Source organism: Carassius gibelio, chromosome A2 (genome assembly GCF_023724105.1).
Source record: "Carassius gibelio isolate Cgi1373 ecotype wild population from Czech Republic chromosome A2, carGib1.2-hapl.c, whole genome shotgun sequence".
Lineage (NCBI taxonomy): Eukaryota > Metazoa > Chordata > Actinopteri > Cypriniformes > Cyprinidae > Carassius > Carassius gibelio.
This window is the reverse complement of record NC_068372.1, coordinates 209,699-232,928: the sequence shown is the minus strand read 5'-3', so window position 1 is coordinate 232,928 and position 23,230 is coordinate 209,699. Positions and strand designations below refer to the sequence as shown.

At 41.6% G+C, this 23,230-nt stretch overlaps 1 protein-coding gene across 1 annotated transcript in view; it reads left to right on the top strand.

Annotated features, from left to right (window-relative positions):
* Positions 1-11,071, top strand: part of LOC127939299 (uncharacterized) — a 48,898-nt gene extending 37,827 nt beyond the window's left edge. Inside the window, exons 9-10 of the mRNA XM_052536116.1 lie at positions 5,946-6,093; positions 10,488-11,071. Coding sequence (XP_052392076.1) covers positions 5,946-6,093; positions 10,488-11,071 — 732 coding nt within the window. The remainder of the gene's footprint in view (positions 1-5,945; positions 6,094-10,487) is intronic.
* The last annotated feature ends 12,159 nt before the right edge of the window (positions 11,072-23,230 follow it).

Genomic DNA, 23,230 nt, shown 5'->3' with positions numbered 1-23,230 from the left:
TCCAATGTCTATGTACTGTAAAATATGTAAAACACAGAAAGGTGGGCAAAAAGTGAGGAAAAATGTTTTTCTAAAATAAACTAAAGCTCCAAAATAAACTAAAAGCACCATAAACATAGCCATATGAGTCATGCACTTATAATCCAAGTTTTCTGAAGTAAAAAAAATAGCTTTGTGTGCAGAATAGACTGAGTTTGATATAGTTTACCTGTACATTACAAGTATCTTTCACTCTTCCTTAGTCATGGCAAGAAAAATAGAATTTGCCATTAAAAATATTATACAATATGTGACTAGTGAGGAGCTACAAGCTACAAAAGGAATAAATAAAAAAGTTGCATAAACTTATTATAAAAAAAATAAAAAAAATAAAATAACAATTAAATTATATATATAAGTCATGGCAAGGAAAATAGAATTTGCCAAAAAGACAGCGTTTATGCACCCCAAATGAGGGAAAGTGATGAATAAGTCATCACTTTCCCTCACTTGGGGTGCATAAATGCTCTCTTTTTGGCAAATTCTATTTTTCTTGCCATGACTTATATATATATAATTGAATTGTTAATTTTTATTTTTTTATATAATAAGTTTATGCAACTTTTTTATTTCTTCCTTTTGTAGCTTGGCACTATAAAAACTTTTGTGTTTCATAAAAAAATAACAATATTTAAGTGTTGGGATGATATAAGGTGCATATATAATGACTATATTCCCTGCAATCCATTTTACTGTACTGTATGTGCTGTTTAGATGCCTTGTGGAGTCTGTCGACTACCACAATGCTTTATTTTAACTCAGTCTGACATGAGCCCAATGAATGTCTGACCATTTCAATGATGCTAGGGGGAACATTAAAGTAAGAGTCTATGTATTAAAGCCATAACTCGCCCTGGGGCACTACTCAGTGACAGGCCAATAAGACATGTTCTCTCCTCTTTAAACCTTTAAACAGATCAAACTAAATATTAAAAACCTCTCATACCACATAGGGTTGGGATTTAATACTAGGCTTAGGTTTAGGGCAGTGGACTATATCATTATGAGTTAGTTAGGGTTAGGTTAGGGTTAGGACATTGTTTGACAGGAATGTTGCTCCAGGACACATCCTACTATAATTTGTAATATTATTGTAGGGCTGTAGTACTCGAGTCCGGTCTTGGACTCGAGTCCGGACTTGAGACATTTTTCTGTCGTCTCGGACTTGTCTCGGACTCGTTGCATTTGCACTCGGACTTGTCTCGGACTTGGCCATTGGACTCGTCAAGTCTTCTAGTTGGTCTCGACCGAGTCCAGCAAAAGAAATTAAATACAACATTTCTCCTTCAAAACAAAACCACATTTGCATGATGTCGTGACGGAAAACGTGTGCGGAAAAACGCTAGGCGCGCCGCTCTCCTTATTTCCAAAGCACTCTGTAGCCTGCGCTTGCGCTCCAGTTGCGTCTGCTGTTGCTAGGCAACCATGACCGAGAAGTTTCAACAAAGCATAAATAGATTTTCCAGCACTAAAAATCCCTCGTAGTAGCTCTGCCAGGGGCGGTTCTAGGGTGAGTGGAGATCCGGGGCTTAGCCCAGAAAAATCCATGTATGTGACATTTTTTATTTTAATAAATCAGAAAGATTTACATTGTTTAAAATATACAAAAACAATAAAAACAAAAACAAAAAACTAATGTAAAACATTTCATTTAAAGTTTATCCCGTATCCTGACACAAATGCTGATGTTGTTTTGTCTGTCTCTCGGTTTTCTTTTCTTTTCCAATCAAGCCTGACTGGCTACACTCGTCCTGGTAGAACAGGGATAAGAAGCAAGCATTAAGCAGTGCACTGACATGCTGTGTTCCAAATTGGGTAAAGGGATACTGCTGAAGCTTCACGTGATTTGGGCCTGTCTGCAGGGTTCCTAGATCATCCCTTTCTCATCCCATCCCTTTATTATTGTTTTAATAGTCTTCACTTAATGGCATGATTTTTGTGAGAATAGATTAAAAAAAGGTGAATAAAGAATCTATAACAACAACAAAAAACCTTCACCCATTCTTCCTGCACATATTACATTTTATATGCTACCTTATTCTTACTTTATACATACATAATACACACACACAAACACTTAAAGCCAAGTATAATTATAAACGCAGGGCTCTATACACTTATATTTTTGAAGGAGCACTTACACAGCACTTACAAATTGCATAAATAATCTTATGAGGCTAATGTATCAAATATAAAATTTGGAATACAGAAATATGAAATTATGAAAATAATTAGAATGGTACTTTGCCACTTGGTGGCGGCATGCCACTGCCTTAATGAGCGAGTCGATCAGTCATTTAATCAATGGATTCGTTATAAACAGATAATTCATTCCGAAAAAAGTAAGCAAATGTTTTTTATAAACGGGTCAGTGAATCATTTACTGAAGCAAATTTATTCAGTAAACACCGCTGTGTGTTGCCGCGGAGCAGAACAACATGCCACAGACCGTGCTTAGCAAACATTATAACCACTCTGTGTGTGTGTGTGTGTGTGTGTCCTAAAGACTGTGCTGCGCAACCGTTAACTGTTTAATGTTCAAAATGTAACGTTAAATCCGACATAATTTAAAACCGAAAAAGAAATATATATGATTGAAAGTTACAGATACCTGAAGCTGATTTATCTTGGCATTCAAGTGTTGCCTGGGGGTATTTTACTTCCTCTTTTTTTTTTTTTTTTTTGAATTTTGAAATATCCATTTTAATTTTCAAATAAATTGATCTAGTAAAATACTACACGCCAACAAACCGCCTGGCTCCAAAAGATCTCATTTCATTGGCTGGATCGTACAGACGCTCATCGATGGTTGGCCAGTTTACATGTCAGTCAGAAGCACTAGACTCAGTTGGCGGTTTTCGTCGGGTGCGAATGACAACGTGTAAATTGACAGACACTGTAGACATGAGAGTCGTGAGATATTTATTTATTTATTTAAATTCTAATATAAATTATTTTATTGGGCATGAAAATTCATTGATGGCATGGTGGTAATAAAAACATTCGGGGCTTTACTGAAAACATTCGGGGCTCCAGCCCCCTTAGCCCACCCCTAACGCCGCCCCTGAGCTATGCTCAAAAAATGGCTATCCTTGTACAGCTATGATCATCTGTTTCTCCATCTTAGCTTTCAGTATTGTTCCGGGAAAGGATGTGCATGACCAAATTAGAAACAAGATGTTTCTAATTTAATTTTCTACCTGTTAGATTGTGTTTTATTTACGTCTACACCTAGATAGCCTTAAACATACCCTTTACAATAATGAAATACTAATTATTGTTGTACAGTACAGGGGTTGCAAGCCTACTGATTTCTACTAGTCGACTTTTTTTTTTTATAAAAAATGCTTGAGTTACTCGACTACTCGTGGTTCATGGTACTGTTAATGAAAATACATTATATCTTCTTTTTTTTTATCAATAAACGCTTATTAATGTATAGCCTTATGCAACAATCACATAGCCTATGTAAATTAAAAAAAAAACTCTATAATAATGACATTAGGCTACATATTTACATTTTCACGTAAACAGCCAGTATTTGTATCAGTAACAATCACAAAATTTTTTTGTATCTGCATTCAGATACAACGTCGTACAGTTACTTGATAAGACTTTTTTCCCCCCATAGTTATCACTGAACAAGTATGTCGTGTAAAACTTAAATAATTGTTTATTTCTAAAATAATATTTATCATGCAAAGCAGAGATGTCATGACAAATGTTTAGTGATCATTTGAACACGATTGAATCCATTCAATGCGTACATTTTCATTAGGCCTACGCAAAACACTTTAATCAAGTCTTAATGTTTATGAACTTCACTAAACAGATGTGTGTGTGCCGCGCAAACCAGCAAAAGGTAAAGATGCAAACATGTAGGACAAGTAGACAATGTATCCGTATCTAAGCTGAGTATTAGCCTACTCTTGATAGAGAACTGGTTTGGTTTTTGAGAGACTGAGACGGGCAACGCTGCTGTTTGATTGGTGAGCGCGCTGTGCTTATTCCATTCATTCGTATCATATCGTAGCCTAAGCTTTAAATCATTGCCTTTTAAATATATACAAATATAACGTGTATGATGTATTATTATAGGTAAAATTACTCTTGCAACGCTCTGATTTCTGAGAGATGCGCAGAGAGGCGACAACAATGCGGTGTTTGATTTGTGCTCTTTTCACTCATTCATTTCACACATTCATTCACTTCTGGCGCTGATCCCCTGGCTCATCTGTTATCTAGCAAACACTAGACTGTGTCAGCTTCAACCGAGTATTCAGGCAGAATTATTCCTTGTCCGTTATTCGTTTTTTAAGCTATTATCCTTACCATTCCGAATAAGGTATTCGGCTTCAGGCACAACCCTAATTATTACATTACATATTTTATTTTTACATGAAACATAGATACGGTCATAACAGCTCCATGTGTAACGAGTTATAGTGAATACAGTTTGAATGTAACACATTTTTCTTTTTCAATAAAAACCCTTTTATTGTATTATTGATTTATTTCTGTTTTTCTTTGAGCAGTATATGTCGATACTGTTGTTTATTGTTTAGAGACTTTTATTATGAAAGTTCCTGTTGGCGCTGTACTGACGCCATTTTCAATCGAGTGTGCGCTTCTCTTCAGTTCGCATTGTATTTGCTGATGAGAGGTAAGCGTTTGTCAGAGCTCTTCATTTTATTGGTGAATTAGGTTTGCAAAGTGTATAAACTCACTAAATATTTTATTATATGTGCTTCTGTGACTATATGTGTTGTGTTATACATTTTATGCGTGAGTGAATATGAGAATTAAGAATATGAAGTTATATCGTGTGGGCTGTATGATATGCTTTTGAGTCATTAATTAGCTAACAAATATTATATCATAAAGGAATGTCCTTGGAATGCCCATGAACTTTATTCATATTAATCCGCAGGTATTTCACTCTTATTGTTTATTTTCTTTTATATTCTTGTACTATGTGAATATACTCTGTTTCAGTGTTAATTGTGTCTTTCTCAATTGTTATATTCAATTGTTAAAGTCAGTTCGCATTGTATTTGCTGATGAGAGGAATGTCTTTGGAATGCCCATGAGAGAGATTTGAACTTTATTCATATTAATCCGCAGATGGAGTAAAGTTATTGCTGGGCGTCACTGTCAATAAATCCCCTTTGGTGAGCAGAAGTGAAAGTGTCCTGAGCCTTCTTACACACAACGCAGATGATAGTAGCAGCGGTCAGAGAAGGACCGGTTACATTGGTGCCGTGACCCGGATGAAGATTTGCTTCAGGATCTACATCAGTCAGGTCACCGAGGGACGCTGCTTTGATGTTCACAGTTTTGTGAGTGAAGAAATTTGAGAGTACAAAATTTGGGATTTTCCATATTGACTGGTGCATTTCCTCATTAAGTGATATTTTTTCTCAGACTGATATTTGATATTTCTTAAGTTTATTACATTTGGACATTTAATTTTTGTTGGAATTATTTTATGTACGAAACCAAACATGGCATTTAGTTTAAATGGAGATGATTTTGATGAAACAATGACTGGGTTGGGTCTTGGTATGGGGAGAATATTTGGTGACACTCCAGTCGCTCCAATTGAAAGGGAGAGTAGAGTGAACAGAATGCCTCATGTTTTGTGCTCCACACGTGTAACTGATAATGTTCCCAATCCAACAGCTGACACTGTGCCCTTAGCTGTTCCAGACATAAATGATCCAAACTGGCAAGGGTTGATAGCACATATTGCTCAACAGGTTGGTCAGACAATTTTAGCATCTCAAAGGGAAGCTAGTTATGTGGAAGGAGAGAATAGAGGTGCACAAACACAGAGGTTAGATACTTCTAAGACATTATCAGATATACCTTCACTTAACTTGACTGGAGTGAGATTGGTCATGCAGTCAGACGCAAAGGAGCCCCCAGTTGACCGTGGAGATTCATCAGACAAGCTTGGGGTGCATGAATGGGAGGAGCCGATGGACACATATCTGCGAAAGAGAGGAATACCAGTAGCAGAGCAACATCAGGAGATTCTAAGCAGTTTGATGGGTAAAGCTAAAGATGTTGTCAGAGTTACTCTTCGTTGTAATTCAGCTTTAAACCCAGTTGAGAACCCAAAGGTTATCATAGATATCCTGAAAGAGCAGATGTCAATGAAGTCAAAGCGTCATGTTACTTCAAGACATGTCACTACTCATGTTCAGACGTCACAAGATGTTGATGAAGTGGATGTTGGCTTTTCAACAGAACCAGTTGAGTGTAGTCGAATCAGTACAGCACACACTATAGATAGTGATGACAATTGTATGAGAACTCTGATTAATCGTCTTGATCGTGCACTGTCTCAAATTGTCCAAATGCCATCTCACCAGCCCCAAGGCAAGCTCTGTAGAGTATGCAAATTGCCGGCGAGAACATCTCTGCTTTGCGTGCTTCCAGCCTGGTCATAGTAAAAGAGACTGTTCAAGTGACAGGTCGAGACCTGGTCTGACAACATTCAGGGGCTCTTCAGGTTTAAACTAGATGGCTCACGTTTGGAAGGGGGATGCGTGGGCACAAGCGAAGAACCCCTAGAGAGTGTTGATCTCCATCACTTATATGAAAATGCATGTGCACAGGCTCCCACTGGAACCAAAGTGATAGCACAAAATGTCCAGGCCGTTGAGGCATTTGATGAATTGTTCTATGCACCAGTCAGTATAAATAATGTGTTTCAAATTAACGTAATGCTTGAAACAGGGTCCATGGCCTGCACTTTCAGCGACAAAGCATAAAAGAGGATGATAAGTGAGAATGTATTGCCTCCACCATCACTTCTTCAACAGGAAGTCATTCTAGTAGGATATGGAGGTAAAGTGACAAGGCCAAAGTGTATGTATGAGGTTGAATTGAAAATTTATGGGGAGAGTTGTCTAGTGCCTATTCTCGTTGTACCTGGCCAGCGGGATGATTTAATCATTGGCACAAATGTGATCAAATTCCTCGCACATCGCATGAAAGGCAACAGTGATTATTGCCGACTTCTTTCTAAGGAGACAAAGGAGCCGATGGCTGGATGTGAGCAGTTCCTTGACGTAATGGCCAACACTTGTCGGTGGAAGGGCACAGAGTTGCCAGACAGTGTGTTACTCTTTTAGCAAGACAGGAGCACCTGGTCTGGGGAAAGTTGCCAAAAAATGTCCCCATGTCACCAGGAAGCACAGTTGTAGTGGAACCAACGACTTCAAGGTCTGTATCAAGAGACATCATGATCGGGTGAGTTATCACGCCATTGTGGGGTGATCGCTGGGCTCCCGTAAAAGTCACCAACATCTCTGACAAGCCAATTACTCTCAAGAGAAATCGCAAATTGGCAGATGTATCGCCATGTGTCGCCGTGGAGGACTTTGAACTTTTCCAGGGATAGAGTCGAACTGAGATGTTTGAGAAGGAGAGTCAGTGCTTACCTAATCCATCTTCAGATTTCAGACAGCGACTGGAAACTGTTGGTCTTGCTGATCTTGACATCCAGTCTTGTTCTGTCGACCTTGGGACAAAAGAGAAGTTAGTCCAGTTACTGGAGAGATACAACAATGTGTTTTCCAAGCATGCTTTGGACTGTGGAGAAGTAAAGGACTTTGTTCACCGCATTCGGCTAATGGATGAGCGTCCATTCAGACTCCCTTATCGTAGAGTGCCACCTGCACACTACCAAAAGTTGCATCAGGTTCTGTCTCAGATGGAGGTACAAGGGATAATTAGGAAGTCTGTAAGTGAATATGCTGCCCCGTTAGTCTTGGTGTGGAAGAAGGATGGGGTTTGAGGATATGCACAGATTTTTGATTGTTAAATGCCAGAACGATAAAGGATGCACACCCACTTCCACACCAGTCTGACTGTTTAGCTGCTCTGGGCGGAAACACACTTTTTAGCACCATGGACCTGACATCAGGATTTTATAATATACCCATGGCCGAAGAGGACAAGAAATATACTGTGTTCACGACTCCTGTAGGGCTACACGAGTATAATAGGATGCTGCAAGGGCAATGCAACAGCCCAGCCTCCTTTATGCGGATGATGGTAGGCATTTTTGGAGACTTAAACTTTAGCAGCTTGTTATGTTATCTCGACGATCTGCTGGTGTTCGCTCCAAGTGGACAAGGGCGTTGGAAAGGCTGGAGGTTGTGTTCAGTCGCTTGAGGCAGCACAACCTTAAGTTGAGCCCTAAGAAATGTCATCTGCTGAGAACCTCTGTAAAGTTCCTAGGTCACATCATAGACCGGGATGGAGTTTCTGTAGATCCTGCTAAAGTCAAGGTGATCTTGAAGCTCTCCAAATTTGATCTGATGGAAAACGACAGATGCACCCCATCAGTGCAAAGAATTAAATCCGTCCTTGGTTTGATCCTTTATTATCCACATTTCATTCCTGGATGTTCTTCTTTGGCAAAGCCACTCTTTGCTCTTACGGCTGGGCAGAGAAGGAAGAAAGGAATTAATGGAGATATTAAAGCAGGAACTTATAGGAAGCTCAAACCCACGGATTGGATGAAGGAATGCGATCATGCATTATTTAGTCTCAAGGAGAATTTGCTACAAAGTGTGGTACTGGCACATCCTGACTTCACTCGACCTCTGATTCTTGCAATAGATGCTTCGTTAGACGGTTTGGGAGCTGTATTATCTCAAGTGCCTGCAGGCGAAGAGCGAGCTCGTCCAATTGCATTCGCAAGTAAGACCCTGAGCAAATCACAGAGGAACTATCCAGTTCATAAGCTTGAGTTTCTGGCACTTAAGTGGAACGTATGTGAGAAATTTAGCCATTGGTTGAAAGGCCAAACATTTACTGTTTGGACAGACAACAGTCCACTCACATACATTATGTCTAAGGCAAAACTCGATACTTATTAGCAACGTTGGGTGTCAAAACTGGCAGCTTACACTTTTAAGCTGAAGCATATAGCAGGGACGAAAAACTTAGTGGCAGACGCTCTGAGTAGAGACCCTTTTGTCAAGACTGTGAGCGTCAGGCTAATGAGGGAGCGCTATCGTGATTTGCTTGTGGAAGCCGAAGAGGTTGATGGAGATGGAGTTCGAGAAGCTTTTCTTCAAGGTGCTCAGAACCTACACATCTGCCCTCAGTCCTGTCTTGCCTCCCCCTTTGACAGCACCACTGTCAAAGCCTGCTTAAGTTTACATGATCAGTGGGAAGAAACATCAAAAGCAAGAGCTGTGCAGATAATTCAGTATTATCAAGATCTAGTACCTGCTGGTGCTGATACCCTTCCTATGATTACTGCAAACGAAATCAGGGACTTGCAAGAGGCTGATTTGGTCATTTCAAAAGTTATGTCCTTTATGAATTTAAAGCGTCAACCATCAAGACGAGAAAGGGCCAATATGAATTCCAGAGCATTATCTCTTTTCAGGCAATGGGATAAACTTAAGATTGTAGATGGAATACTGTACCGAGTCACACAAGATCCACACAGTAAACATAAGCGGTATCAGTTGGTCTTACCTTCCAGCCTTAAGGACCAAGCTTTGACAGGATTACATGACTTGGCGGGCCACCAAGGGCAAGCAAGGACCACCCATCTCGCCCGCCAACGATTCTTTTGGCCAGGAATGGGGCATGATGTTTGTGGATATATCAAGTGCTGCCAAAGGTGCATTCTAGCCAAGGCTCCAGAACCATCCGCACGGGCCCCACTTGAAAGTATCAAGACCTCCATGCCTATGGAGCTGGTATGTTTGGATTTCTGGACTGCTGAGGATGGGAAAAAGCGTTCCGTTGATGTGCTTGTTTTGACAGACCATTTCACGAAGTTGGCTCACACCTTTCCTTGTGCAAATCAATCAGCAAAACAAGTCGCAAGGAAGCTGTGGGACCGTGTATTCTGTGTGCACGGATTCCCAAGTCGCATCCATACAGACCAGGGAGCCAACTTTGAGAGTACCCTTCTAGCGGAGCTTTTCAAACTGTCAGGAGTTGCCAAGTCTCACACCACTGCATACCACCCAATGGGAAATGGGGGGGTAGAGAGGTTTAATCGGACCTTGGGGAGTATGCTTCGAACTCTGCCTCTAAAAGAGAAGCACAAGTGGCCAGAGCAAATTCAAACGTTGACCTTTGCCTACAATGCTACAGGCCATGAAACAACAGGGTATGCTCCTTTCCAGCTTATGTTTGGTCGAGTACCAAGTTTGCTGGTGGATGTTATGTTCAGACAGGTACTACATGACCCTGTAGTTGTTGATCATGGTACTTGCCTAAAATCGTTGATGTCGTACCTCCATGAAGCTGCTGAGATAGCACAGCGACATTCTGAAAAAGAGCAGAGGAAACAGGCAAATGGTTACAACAAGAAAGTCAGAGGGACATGTCTGGATATTGGGGATCGTGTGCTAGTAGCGAATAAAGGAGAAAGAGGAAATTAGCAGATAAGTGGCACCCTGTAGTATACACCGTAGTGGACAGGAACCTGCAGACGCACACTTACAAACTCAAGGATGAGAAAGGGAATGTGAGGATAGTTCACAGGAATTTGATGTTGGACATACGTTTCCTACCTGTTGAGTCACCTGATGAGGAGGAAAGCTTCCTGATTTCTGCAAGAGAGTCAGAGGATGAGTCCTGTAGTGCTAGGAGTGAGTTCTGCGTCGAAAACGTCGATCCACCAGACCTGGAGGAGAGAACCATGAGATGGGTTAATCAAGAGTCTGAAAGCCTTCTAGTCCAGAACTTGGATGTTGAGGAAGCCATGGGCACAAATCATAAAGAGAATAGTAATGGCGATCTTCCTCAAAGTGAAGCTGAAACCAGTCCAACATCTCTTGAGGTTAACCTTGACAGTGACATGGATACACAAGTTCAGGCTGACATTCAAATTGACACTGACACTCAAGTTCCAGTTCCTGATGTTCAGGGTGTCACAACAAGGGCAGGTAGAGTTGTGAAGAAAGTGAACAGATTAATTGAGTCAATGGTTCAGAAGCCTTTTAAACCTCCAAGGTGTAGGGAGTCATTTGATGAAAAGACATAATGACTCCAAACAAGAGATTTGAGGGTCAGGTCATATTATGGTGTACCAGGCATCATAATCTTCCAAGATGATCTTAGGCTTGATCACCCTGAGGTTTTTCTTGGCCCATTAATGGGTAACTCACAAGTTGAATTAATGAATGTTTCATTGTGGACCTGTACCAGGTGATGGGGAGTCAGTGAGGATTTTAGTGAAATCCGGAAGGGGTGAATGTAACGAGTTATAGTGAATACAGTTTGAATGTAACACATTTTTCTTTTTCACTAAAATCCCTTTTATTGTATTAAGCCCCTTTCACACTGCACGTCGGACCCGCAATATTCCCGTAACATTGCCTGGTCGCCTTCTGTGTGAAAGCAACCACGTCCCGGAATTGATTACCGAATTGTACCCGGGTCGGGGACCTAGTAACATTGCGGTAATCGATCCGGAACGAGCGCTGTGTGAACAAAAGCCAGATCTAATTCCGTATCGAAGTGCGCGACTCTTTTACCGGCTGTTTTAAAGGAAGATCAACATTCGCGACGAAAACATATGTGCAAACTGTAATGAAGCAGAGATCAGTTAGTTCCTCACTTTCCGCGCTGACGCCGAGATCGTTTGCTTGCTTCAGTGAAAGTATAACGTGCCAAGCATTGTCGACTCGTACATTACACGTCACGCGCTGATGTCACGTGTCGTTACGGGATCTTCATATACCGGGTCATCACTGGCAGTGTGAAAGTGCCAAATCTAGCGACCAGGGAACAATTAAAGGAACACTTTACCCCTGTATTTGCCGTTATTGATTTATTTCTGTTTTTCTTTGAGCAGTATATGTCGATACTGTTATTTATTGTTTAGAGACTTTTATTATGAAAGTTCCTGTTGGCGCTGTACTGACGCCATTTTTAATCGAGTGCACGCTTCTCTTCAGTTCGCATTGTATTTGCTAATGAGAAGTAAGCGTTTGTCAGAGCTCTTCATTTTATCTGTGAATTAGGTTTGCAAAGTGTATAAACTGACTAAATATTTTATTATATGTGCTTCTGTGACTGTATGCAGTGTTGTATTATACATTTTATGCGTGAGTGGATTAAGAATATGAAGTTGTATCGTGTGGGCTGTATGATATGCTTTTGAGTCATTAATTAGCTAACAAATATTATATCATACAGGAATGTCTTTGGAATGCCCATGAGAGAGATTTGAACTTTATTCATATTAATCCGCAGGTATTTCACTCTTATTGTTTATTTTCTTTTATATTCTTGTACTATGTTAATACTCTGTTTCAGTGTTAATTGTGTCTTTCTCAATTGTTATATTCAATTGTTAAAGTCAGTTCGCATTGTATTTGCTGATGAGAGGAATGTCTTTGGAATGCCCATGAGAGAGATTTGAACTTTATTCATATTAATCCGCAGATGGAGTAAAGTTATTGCTGGGCGTCACTGTCAATAAATCCCCTTTGGTGAGCAGAAGTGAAAGTGTCCTGAGCCTTCTTACACACAATGCACATGATAGTAGCAGCGGTCAGAGAAGGACCGGTTAAACATGCAATATTGTAATTCTAAAATTCACGTTGTACTTGCAAACACTTTGTATGCATGCTGGAGTAGTTGATTGTTGCCTATGAAAGCACTAGTACAGAATGACAAACATTTCGCTGTATTTATGTGCGCATGCCCAGTAGAGCCAAACGTATCCCTTCTAGCCTTAACTGTGCCAAGGTATCAGTCATATACTTTTTTTGACCACAGACAATAATGTCAGCAAAAGCAGCATTATTAAGTAAATAATATGAAAATAAAGTACATAAAAATTATTTGACCTTACAGCTCCAAACTCTGTTCTAGAGGGCCAGTGTCCTTTTATAGTTTAGCTCCCAGGGTCGGGCTGGGGGTAAAACCAGTACTCATTACCAGGGCCCCAAAGGAAGAGAGGGCGCTTGAAAAGTATGAATCTGAAATATATTTTATTTTACCTGGATATTTTCATGGGTGGGGGGCATGGGGGCCCATCAGGACAGCCTATGCATAGGGCCCGGGATCTTGTGTAACGCCCTTGTTAGCTGCAACCCTAATTATACACACTTGAACCAGCTAATCAAGCTCTTACTAGACACACTAAGTCTTGACTCAGTCTCGACTAGTCGTGGACTTGGACTTGACTTGGACTCGACAAAGCTGGACTTGACTACAGCTCTATATTATTGTCAATGAAATGCTATAGCGCTCATAAAAGCTAATTGATCTGTAATGCATTATAAAAGTGATTCAGTGAAACAAATCACACATTTTATGAGCGCTTTATTTTTGCTGATTTGATTTGTGAATTTTGTAAGACACTCTCACATTAATAGCAAAATTAGAGGTCCAGGTTTTAGCCTTAACAATCTTAATAAATATAGTCAAAATAATTCTACAGGATTGTTTTCAGTCCAACAAGATCTCAGGTCAATTTCAGGTTTAAGTGTATTTTTTCTTTAAGATGAGCTCTCCCAGATAAATTTCCAAGCCCTCAGGCTGTTTGATTCATGCTGTGCCCACAAATTAATTTTCCATAGGTCTCAATTTTAGTTCTCACTTGCTGCCTGTCAGCACAGACAGCAAGAGAAGTACCCGTAGAAGCTGACAGGTTTTCCACCCCCTGAGGCTCCCAGGCTGTGACCGATGTTAGGCTGTTCTGAGTGGTATGGGGTCCAGCAGCTACACTTGTAAGGTGCTATTTGGCACATCCCTCTGATTCCTCACAGTTGCAGGGACCTCCAGGGTCTGAGAAATAAGAGTTTTGCTATCATATTAGACGGTAGACCAATCTCACGCCTAATTAATTATGGGACTCCTGGTAGAGGTCTTGAAACACATTTGATCTCTTGTATAAGAGTAGTGAGAGCGTGCATATCCATTCATCTCCAGGAGGGGTTTTAATTGTGCCCCGGGCTACTGTTTGCTCAATGATGCTTCTACACACTAGTGAACAAAAGAAGCAAGAGGCATTGTAGAAATGCTGGCACGACTGAAGACCACTCTCTGAGCACACAACCATATGTTGTTTAGTAGTGTTTTTTTTTTTTTTTTTTACAAAGGGTGCAGTCAGTGCCCTTTCAGATTAAGCATGATATGAGTATCAATACTAATAGCTGCAAGCATTTTCTAGATGTAGTTAGGCTCAACCTGAGTGTCTCAGAGACAAATTTGTCGGAAAGGTAAAGGGAGCATTCCCACTGTTAGGAAACCGATATATATCTGTCGTTCCAAATGAATGTGCATCTTCAGTAAGCCTGTCTGCTGTTTTTGTTCAGACCAACGTGAAAATTAAACTATGTTTTTACACAGCTGTAATGTGATCTGATGGATTGACAAAAAGATAATGCATTCTAAACATTTAAAGGGGTGGTTGATCAGCTTTTTTCAAAGGTTTGATTATGTTTATGGAATGTAGTCTAATGTGTTCATGCTTAGGTATATATATATATATATATATATATATATATATATATATATATATATATATATATATATATAACAGACCAATATATATATATAGTACAGACCAAGAGTTTGGACATACCTTCTCACTCAAAGAGTTTTCTTTATTTTCATGACTAGATAGATTCAGACTGTAGATGCATCCATCCAGACCACATTCTTCACTAATGGGAATATTAAACTTCAAAAAGCTATGATTTCAGTGAATAAATAAAGTGCTGCACATTTCAAAGTAAGGTGCAGTGCTGCATTGTGCACTACCATTACTGGGGAAACCAATATATATCTGTCGATCCAAATGAATGTGCATCTTCAGTAAGCCTGTCTGCTGTTTTTGTTCAGAGCAACGTGAAAATTTAACTATGTTTTTACGCAGATGTAATGTGATCTGGTGGATTGACAAGAAGATAATGCATTCTAAACATTTAAAAGGGTGGTTGATCTGCTTTTTTTTCAAAGGTTTGATTATGTTTATGGGATGTAGTCTAATGTGTTCATGCTTAGGTAAAAAAAAAAAAAAATATATATATATATATATATATATATATATATATATATATATATATATATATATATATATATATAGTACAGACCAAAAGTTTGGACATACCTTCTCATTCAAAGAGTTTTCTTTATTTTCATGACTATGATAGATTCACACTGAAGGCATCAAAACTATGAATTAACACATGTGGAATTATATATGAAATTATATACATAACAAAAAAGTGTGAAAATATGTCATATTCTAGGTTCTTCAAAAAAGCCACCTTTTGCTTTGATTACTGCTTTGCACACACTGGCATTCTCTTGATGAGCTTCAAGAGGTAGTCACTTGAAATGGTCTTCCAACAGTCTTGAAACAGTTCCCCAAGAGATGCTTAGCACTTGTTGGCCCTTTTGCCTTCATGCTTACATAATGCTAAAATAAAATCTTATGTTCATGCTAAGAATAGCTTAAAGTCAGGCATTTAGTTTATTCCAGATTCTAGCTCGTCATCATTTTGACAAAAGATTTGATTTGTCACACATCTGACATGTTTTAAATGAATTCGTAAATTAAAAAAATTAAAAAGGCAGAAAAAATTTAAATACACATAGTGTAGGAAATATACTAAAATTATTCATTGATAATCTATAAATGACTTGCACGAAAACCAGCAACCGTACACCAAAATAATGTCTCTCTCTCTCTCTCTCTCTCTCTCTCTCTAGGCTATATAATAATAATAATATTAATAATAATAATAATAATTATTATTATTATTATTATTATTATTATTATTATTATGTAAAGTATAATCGTATTCGTATAATGCAATATAATATAATAAAAATATTATATTGTATCCACGTTGTCTGGAACACAGCATAAGTTAAACATTTGGGATAACAACCAATGGTTTCTGAAACTTGCATAAAGTGCTTTATGAATAAAACTCAAAATAGAAAAGTAATAAATAATAGATGTGCTAATTTCTATTCATATATGCCATTTTTTTTAAGTTCCCTCATAGTTCAAAATGCAGCATATTGTCTAAAACAAAAGTTATAACTAGATCTTCACATAAACTGAAAGTGATCTGCACTTCGCTACAATAGCCTTACAATAGCCAATAGACCATGCAGATTTTGATAGATGTGGACACCATAATAAAGCAGCCGTGTGCCAAAGGACCAAAAGGCTCTGCCTCTGTATGGTTTGTGTCAAACTTTTCTTTGATCTGACTGTTTGATGAAGAGATAGAGATAAAATGTAGTAGTAATAAACAGGTTAAGAATCTGTAGGACTCTCACGTTTTTAGGACTGTTATTATGGTTGACCAATCAGCGGAGGGGGGGCGTTTCATTACCGCCCACATCTAGGGATCGAATATTCAAGTTGTTTATTCGTTTTCTGTCCCTGAAGGTAAAAACGAAACCGAAGTCTTAATTTTTCGTTTTGTTTGGACAAATGAAAAAAAGAAAATGTGCAGTTTTTTCATTTTTCAGATTTCAATATTAAATTAAAAAACGAATTATACGAAGGTACACGGACCCAGCTCTGTATTTACTAGTTCTTCCAAGTCTTCCCATGCTACCTCAAGTAAGGTGTTCCTAGTTATTTGTTTGTTCACACGCTCTTGATTTGTTTTCTCCCCTTGTGGAGTTTTTATTTTCCATTGTGGTTTTGTTTTCCCATTATCTCTCTTGTTATTAATTCCTCTGTCTGAGAAGAACTTTTGTTGGATTTTTTGGCTTGCAAAGTCCTTTTTAATAAACCAATATTGCTTGAAGTACTGCCTTGAGTATTTCAATTGGGTCCAACAGATCCAACTGCTAGGACGGCATTAGCAGGAGGAGCTCTAATTTTCCCCATCACAGCCCTCCTGTTGCTGTATGGGGACAGGCGTTTCCCAAGAGCTCGGGGCAAGAGGAACAGAAGTGGCCGGAAGCACCGCAGTAGAGACAACGACGCTCCCTCATGCGACGTTCCCTCTCGTTTGGAGAAAGCCTGGAACGGCCCAATTGCAGGAACTGGGGAATTTCTGGAGGAAGGAGCACAAACTGGAGAACCGGATCTCCTCAGAGGAACTTGGGACTGAGACTCCTTGCGACGGGCAGTCCTCCGCTCTCTCAGACGATTGTCTAGACGGATGGCCATTGCTATGAGGGATTCAAGATCTTCAGGTGTTTCTCGAGTGGCTAACTCATCTTGAAGGGGCTCAGACAACCCTCCCTGAAAGCAGACCATCAGTGCCTCATCGTTCCATCCACTTTTTGCAGCTATGGTCCGAAACTCAATGGCATAATCTGCAGTGCTTCGGGGACCCTGACGGAGAGTGATTAGGCACTTAGAAGCCTCCCGACCACTGACAGGATGATCAAACACTCGCTTGAACTCTTCCACGAATGCCATGTAAGACTTACAACAGGCGTCCTGGGATTGCCAAACTGCTGAGGCCCAAGAGTGTGCTTTGTCCGAGAGAAGGGTGATAATGTAGGCAATCTTAGAGCGATCCGTGGGGAAGCTTGATGGTTGGAGCTCGAAAGTGAGAAAACACTGGGTGAGGAAACCCTGGCAGGAACTGGGATCTCCAGCAAAGAGCTTAGGAGGCGGTAGTCGGGGTTCCGCCACAGGAGAAGGCCTGATGCCACTCTGAGGTGATGCAGAGGAAGGTGAAGAACCCGGGAGGCGTTCAAATAGCTCGCGGATGGAGCTCATCACATTAGCCAGGAGTTGAGAATGTTTGGTCATTAGCTCTTCTTGTCGGCTGAGAACGGCTTCATGGCGCTGAAAGGATGCCTCATGTTGAGCAATCACTGCCAATAGGTCCTTGGAACTGCGTATTTCTGGGTCCATGAGTGACTTGGTTTTTCTGTCACGGGCCGGGCTAGAACTTGGGTCTCTGGTGTGGTGGGTGAGAGATCTGCCATCTGGATGTGCCACTTCTGTTGCTCTTGCCCCGAGCTCTTGGGAAACGCCTGTCCCCATACAGCAACAGGAGGGCTGTGATGGGGAAAATTAGAGCTCCTCCTGCTAATGCCGTCCTAGCAGTTCCAGTTACGTTGTCCTGGGAGGGCCACCAGCGTCAGGTCCAGGCTATGATTGATTCTGGGGCTGCAGGCGACTTTCTAGACCTATCCTTGGCGAAGAAACTTAATATCCCCACACAACTTCTTCCTCACCCGCAGGCAGTTACTGCTTTGGATGGCAGACCTCTGGAACCGGGCAGAGTTACAGAGGCCACTCAATCCCTGCGACTTACCATCTTTCAACACCAGCAGGAGGAGACCCTCTATCTTATTGACTCCCCTGAGTACACTGTTATCCTGGGTCACCCTTGGCAGTGCAGACACAATCCCCATATCGACTGGCCCACTGGCACTATCTTAAACTGGGGCTCTACTTGCCAACTCTCCTGCCAACTTCAGAGTTCCCCAGCCCCTTGTCCCGAGTTTCAAGAGTCTATCGACCTGTCTCGAGTCCCCAGAGTTTATCATAAGTTTAAGGCAGTGTTCAGCAAGTCCCGGGTCTCCTTACCACCTCACCACGCTTATGACTGTGCTATTGAATTACTCCCTGGCTCTTGCCCTCCCAGGGGTCGGATCTTCTCCCTGTCTCCCCCAGAGCGCTCAGCTATGGATCTCTACATTAAGGAGTCCTTGACAGCCGGTATCATCCGTGCCTCAACCTCCCCAGCTGGGGCAGGTTTCTTCTTTGTTCAGAAGAAAGACGGGGGTCTTAGGCCTTGTATTGATTACCGGGGCCTCAACAAGATCACGGTTCGAAATCGATACCCTCTACTGCTCATGGCGACTGCCTTTGAAATGCTTCAAGGATCCTCTGTTTTCACTAAACTGGATCTCCGCAATGCTTACCATCTTGTGCGGATCCGGCAGGGAGACGAAAGGAAGACTGCCATCAACACCCCCCACAGGCCACTATGAGTATCTCGTAATGCCGTTCGGACTCACCAATGCCCCCGCAGTGTTCCAAGCACTAATTAATGATGTCCTCCGGGACCTTCTTAATCAATTCGTCTTTGTATACCTTGACGATATTCTCATTTTCTCAAAGTCACTGGAGGAGCATGAGGGGCATGTAAGCAGGGTTCTCCAGAGACTCCTTGATAATCACCTCTATGTAAAGCCAGAGAAGTGTGAATTTCATGTTACCCAGGCTCAGTTTCTCGGATTCATTGTCACTCCTGGCCACCTGGAGATGGACCCTAAGAAGGTAGAGGCGATCCACAACTGGCCCATACTTACTAATGTGAAGGAGGTACAACATTTCATTGGCTTTGCAAACTTCTACAGGAAGTTCATTAAGAATTTCAGTTCTGTTGTTGCCCCCTTGACAGCACTTACTAAGGGAGGAGGTACCAAGGTTCATTGGAGTCCGGAGTCCGTTTCACTTCCGCTCCTATTCTTCTGATCCCTGACCCAGACAGACCTTTTGTGGTGGAGGTGGATGCCTCAGAGGTGGGGGTGGGGGCCATCCTGTCGCAGAGAGGTACAGATGGAAAGTTAGACCCTTTGTGCTCAGGCTCCCTGGAAGATCAGTATTCAGTTCGTCACTACTCACATTTAGAGAATGACAGTGAGTATACAGTATAAGCACAGGGTAAAAACACACTGCAGTTTCTTTCTGATTCTGTAATAAAACATCTCAAGAATGATTTATTTTCTGAATGTGGTTGCTGTCTGGATGATGGTTTGGAAGCTCACGCATGTCTGCATAAATAAGCTAATGAAATAACTTATTTTTTAGAACTAAAAGAGCATTCATGTCCATCTTCACAGGTTGTGATTTGAGTGTTTGTCGTGATGAAGTACAATTAGATACTGATTGAAAAATAAGGACATAATTAATAGCTTTCCACAAAGGTAGTGACATGATGGATTAGACTTGTTTGACTTGGAAGACTTGTTGTATGGTCTACTTTTATGGTTTTTATTGAGTTAATTGCCATTGTTTGGAAAAGAGAATCTCCCATCCTGGATTTTTCTTATCTTACACATCGAGTAATATGGGTTTGGAATGATTTGGAACTCTTCCTTCTCTACAATGACTTTTGATTTATTTGGAGTGTTTCAAAATGTGCTTATCCTTTCATTTCCCATTTTGATCTATTCTGAAATTTGCCTCAAATCTCAAATTACCTAGAGTTCTGCATTAGCAGCGAACTCTGTTTTTCTTGTATAAAATACTTTTCTATAGTCATTCTGGATTCCAATCCTCTGTACTATGCCCATCTCTGCCTTTTCTCTGTCATGAGGTTCTCTGTCCAGATTTCCCTTTTCCTCTGCATCTCCATTACAAACAGAGCACGTCAGCAACTGGACTCTTAATTTTTTTTTTCCTTTTCTGAACTCGGCTGTAATTGGAACATCCTGTTGGGCCCTGTCACTCTCTAATTTTAGTCAGCGGGTCTCAGCGCGACAAGGGCAGTTCTATAGGGCTGTTTTTCACCACTTTTCTGATGACCTTGAACACTGCAGCAGAGGAGTGATTAAAGATCAAGGCCGAAGACCATTTCCTTTGCCCTGGAAGATAAATTAACCTGTTTGAAACTGCCTGCTATATGGCTTGGAACAATTAGAGTGTGCTGAGGGAAGACCGCAGGCTTGTATTGTGTATGAAAGAAGATAAGCAAATACACTTCACATCCCACTTTTCCACTCCTCTACCTATAGTATGTGGAATTAATGATGCAAATATAACATTTGCCATGAGTCACACTGTACACAATACAGTAGTACGGAATTGCAACTGTTGATTTTGAACAAATTATTTTGTTTTCAGAATGATGTTTCATTTAAATGTATAATATAAAAAAAAAAAACAATTGTGTAAAATAGGAAGAAAAATCTTTTTGCCTAAGGGTTAACAAAATAAGCTTATTTAAATATAGATTTTCTGAGAACTAATCACAATAACTTTCACAAGTTTAAGGTTTTGTTTTTCTTTTCTTTAAAAAAAAAAAAAAACTTAATAAAGCAGATTGTATCTGTGTTTGTAATGGTCCTGGAGTTTATGGAACTCCCCACCTAGTGTAGTGCTAAGGAAATTGTGGGTTATTGTTTTTCTATGGCCCTTCTATGCAGAAACCAGAAAATAATGTTGACTTTAGAAGACAAATGCATCATGACCACACAACATCAGATCTTACCCAGTCAAAAATATGTTTAGGGTTGAGGAGTGAACAATGAATTTTTGCAATGCCACTGATTTATTTTCATTTATTTACTGTTCTCAATACACACTGTTTAATGGAAACAAGGATCACTGGCCAGGCTCCTAAAGGATACAATATAATGCTTTGTTATGTCTACCATGCAAACAACAATGCATATCATTGGCTAAGTTTACATGCAAGCAAATAATCCATTTGTAATTGCATTGACGACTCAATCGGACTGAAAAGGCTTCATGTAAACACCTTATTTGATTGTGGCGAGGGGGGCGTGGTTTAGCGGAATCCGCAACGGGAGAGAGACGGAGGGAGCAGAGCGAGGCGTAAGTAGGTCAAATGCAATTAACGAACACGTGTGTTTGATTGCAGTAATTGGCGTGGAGAGACCGGATATAAGCCGAGTCACCGCAGAGAGAAGGAGAGAGAGACACGCTGGGACCTCGTTCTGCACTAGGGAAGCTACAACAGTGCTTTAAAGTTATTGAAGTTATTGACCGTGTTTAAGCAATCGTTTGCTGTCTACGCCCAGAGGGCATCGTGTTTTTCTTATTTTGTATTACTGAATAAACGAGTGTCCCAGCAACAAGCCGACCCCTGCCTTCTTCCTTCCTATTGAGACTGTGTTGAACCTTGTTACAGTGGTGCCGAAAACCCGGGAAGGAAGAAGAGCATCGCCGCCATGCAATCTCCGTCAGGTACGCCATTTGCGGACATCATCCAGTCGCTCGCCGGTCTTCATCAGGAACAACATCAACACATGCTGGCGATCAAGGAGGAGCAGGACAAACGCTTTGAGGCGCTCCTCCGGGCCCAGCATGAAGACCGCGAGCTATTCCGGAGCTGGGTAGACCGGGAGGCCCGGGCCACCCCTTCGTTTAAAGACCAGACATCTCCTCTGCCGCTCAACAAGATGGGGCCTCAGGATGACCCGGAGGCCTTCCTGGACCTGTTTGAAAAATCGGCAGAGGCTCGAGGGTGGCCCCCTGCGGACTGGGCCCTGCGGCTCATTCCCCTGCTGTCCGGGGAAGCGCAGGTGGCCGCTCACCAACTGCCAGTCCAAAACCTCCTGGCCTACCAGGACCTCAAGCGTGCCATCCTCCAGCGGGTCGGTCGGACTCCGGAGCAACATCGCCAGAGGTTCAGGACTCTAACCCTGGAAGAGTCTGGCCGGCCCTTCGTGATGGCACAGCAGCTCCGGGATTCCTGCCGCAAGTGGTTGATGGCCGACAGTAGCGACGTCGAGGACGTGATCGATCGTGTGGTACTGGAGCAGTTCGTGGCCAAGCTGCCAAGGAAGACAGCGCAGTGGGTCCAGTGCCACCGCCCGACGTCGCTGAACCAGGCCATCCAGCTGGCGGAAGACCAAATGGTGGCGTGTCCAGGGGTCGGCGACCCCTTACCATCTGCTTCTCTCTCTCCTTCTCTCTCCTCCCCTCCCCTCTCTCTCCCTAAATCTGTCCCTCTCCCCAGGTCCCGTGGGGGGCTTCCGTCGAAGCTAGCCCCGAGGTGGAGGACGAATTACGGGGCTGAGTCACCAGCAGGTCCCAGGGCTCCTCCCAGGGGTGGGACCTCGCCCATGGGATCCGTTCCCCAGGCCCCGGCCTCTCCGCTCTCTCCTCGCCAATCGCTTGACCTACTTCCTGCCGCCAGGGTGGCGGTAAAGTCTGGGCCGGCCTGTTGGCGTTGCGGGGACCCAGGGCATTTTATCGATAGGTGTCCGGTGATGGAAGTGGGGACGTTGATCCGGGTCCCCGACGCGCCAAAGGCTGCCCTCGATCAGGCTGGCTTATACCAAATACCAGTGAGTAACAGGGGGGGTACATATCAGGCTTTGGTGGATTCGGGATGTAACCAATCCTCCATCCATCAAAGCCTGATTCATCCGAAGGCATTGGATAATAGCCGCATGGTTAGGGTTCGGTGTGTACACGGGGAAGTGGTGAATTACCCTATTTTGCCTGTGGATATTAAATTTAGGGGAGGAAAACATAGAGTAGAGGTGGCCG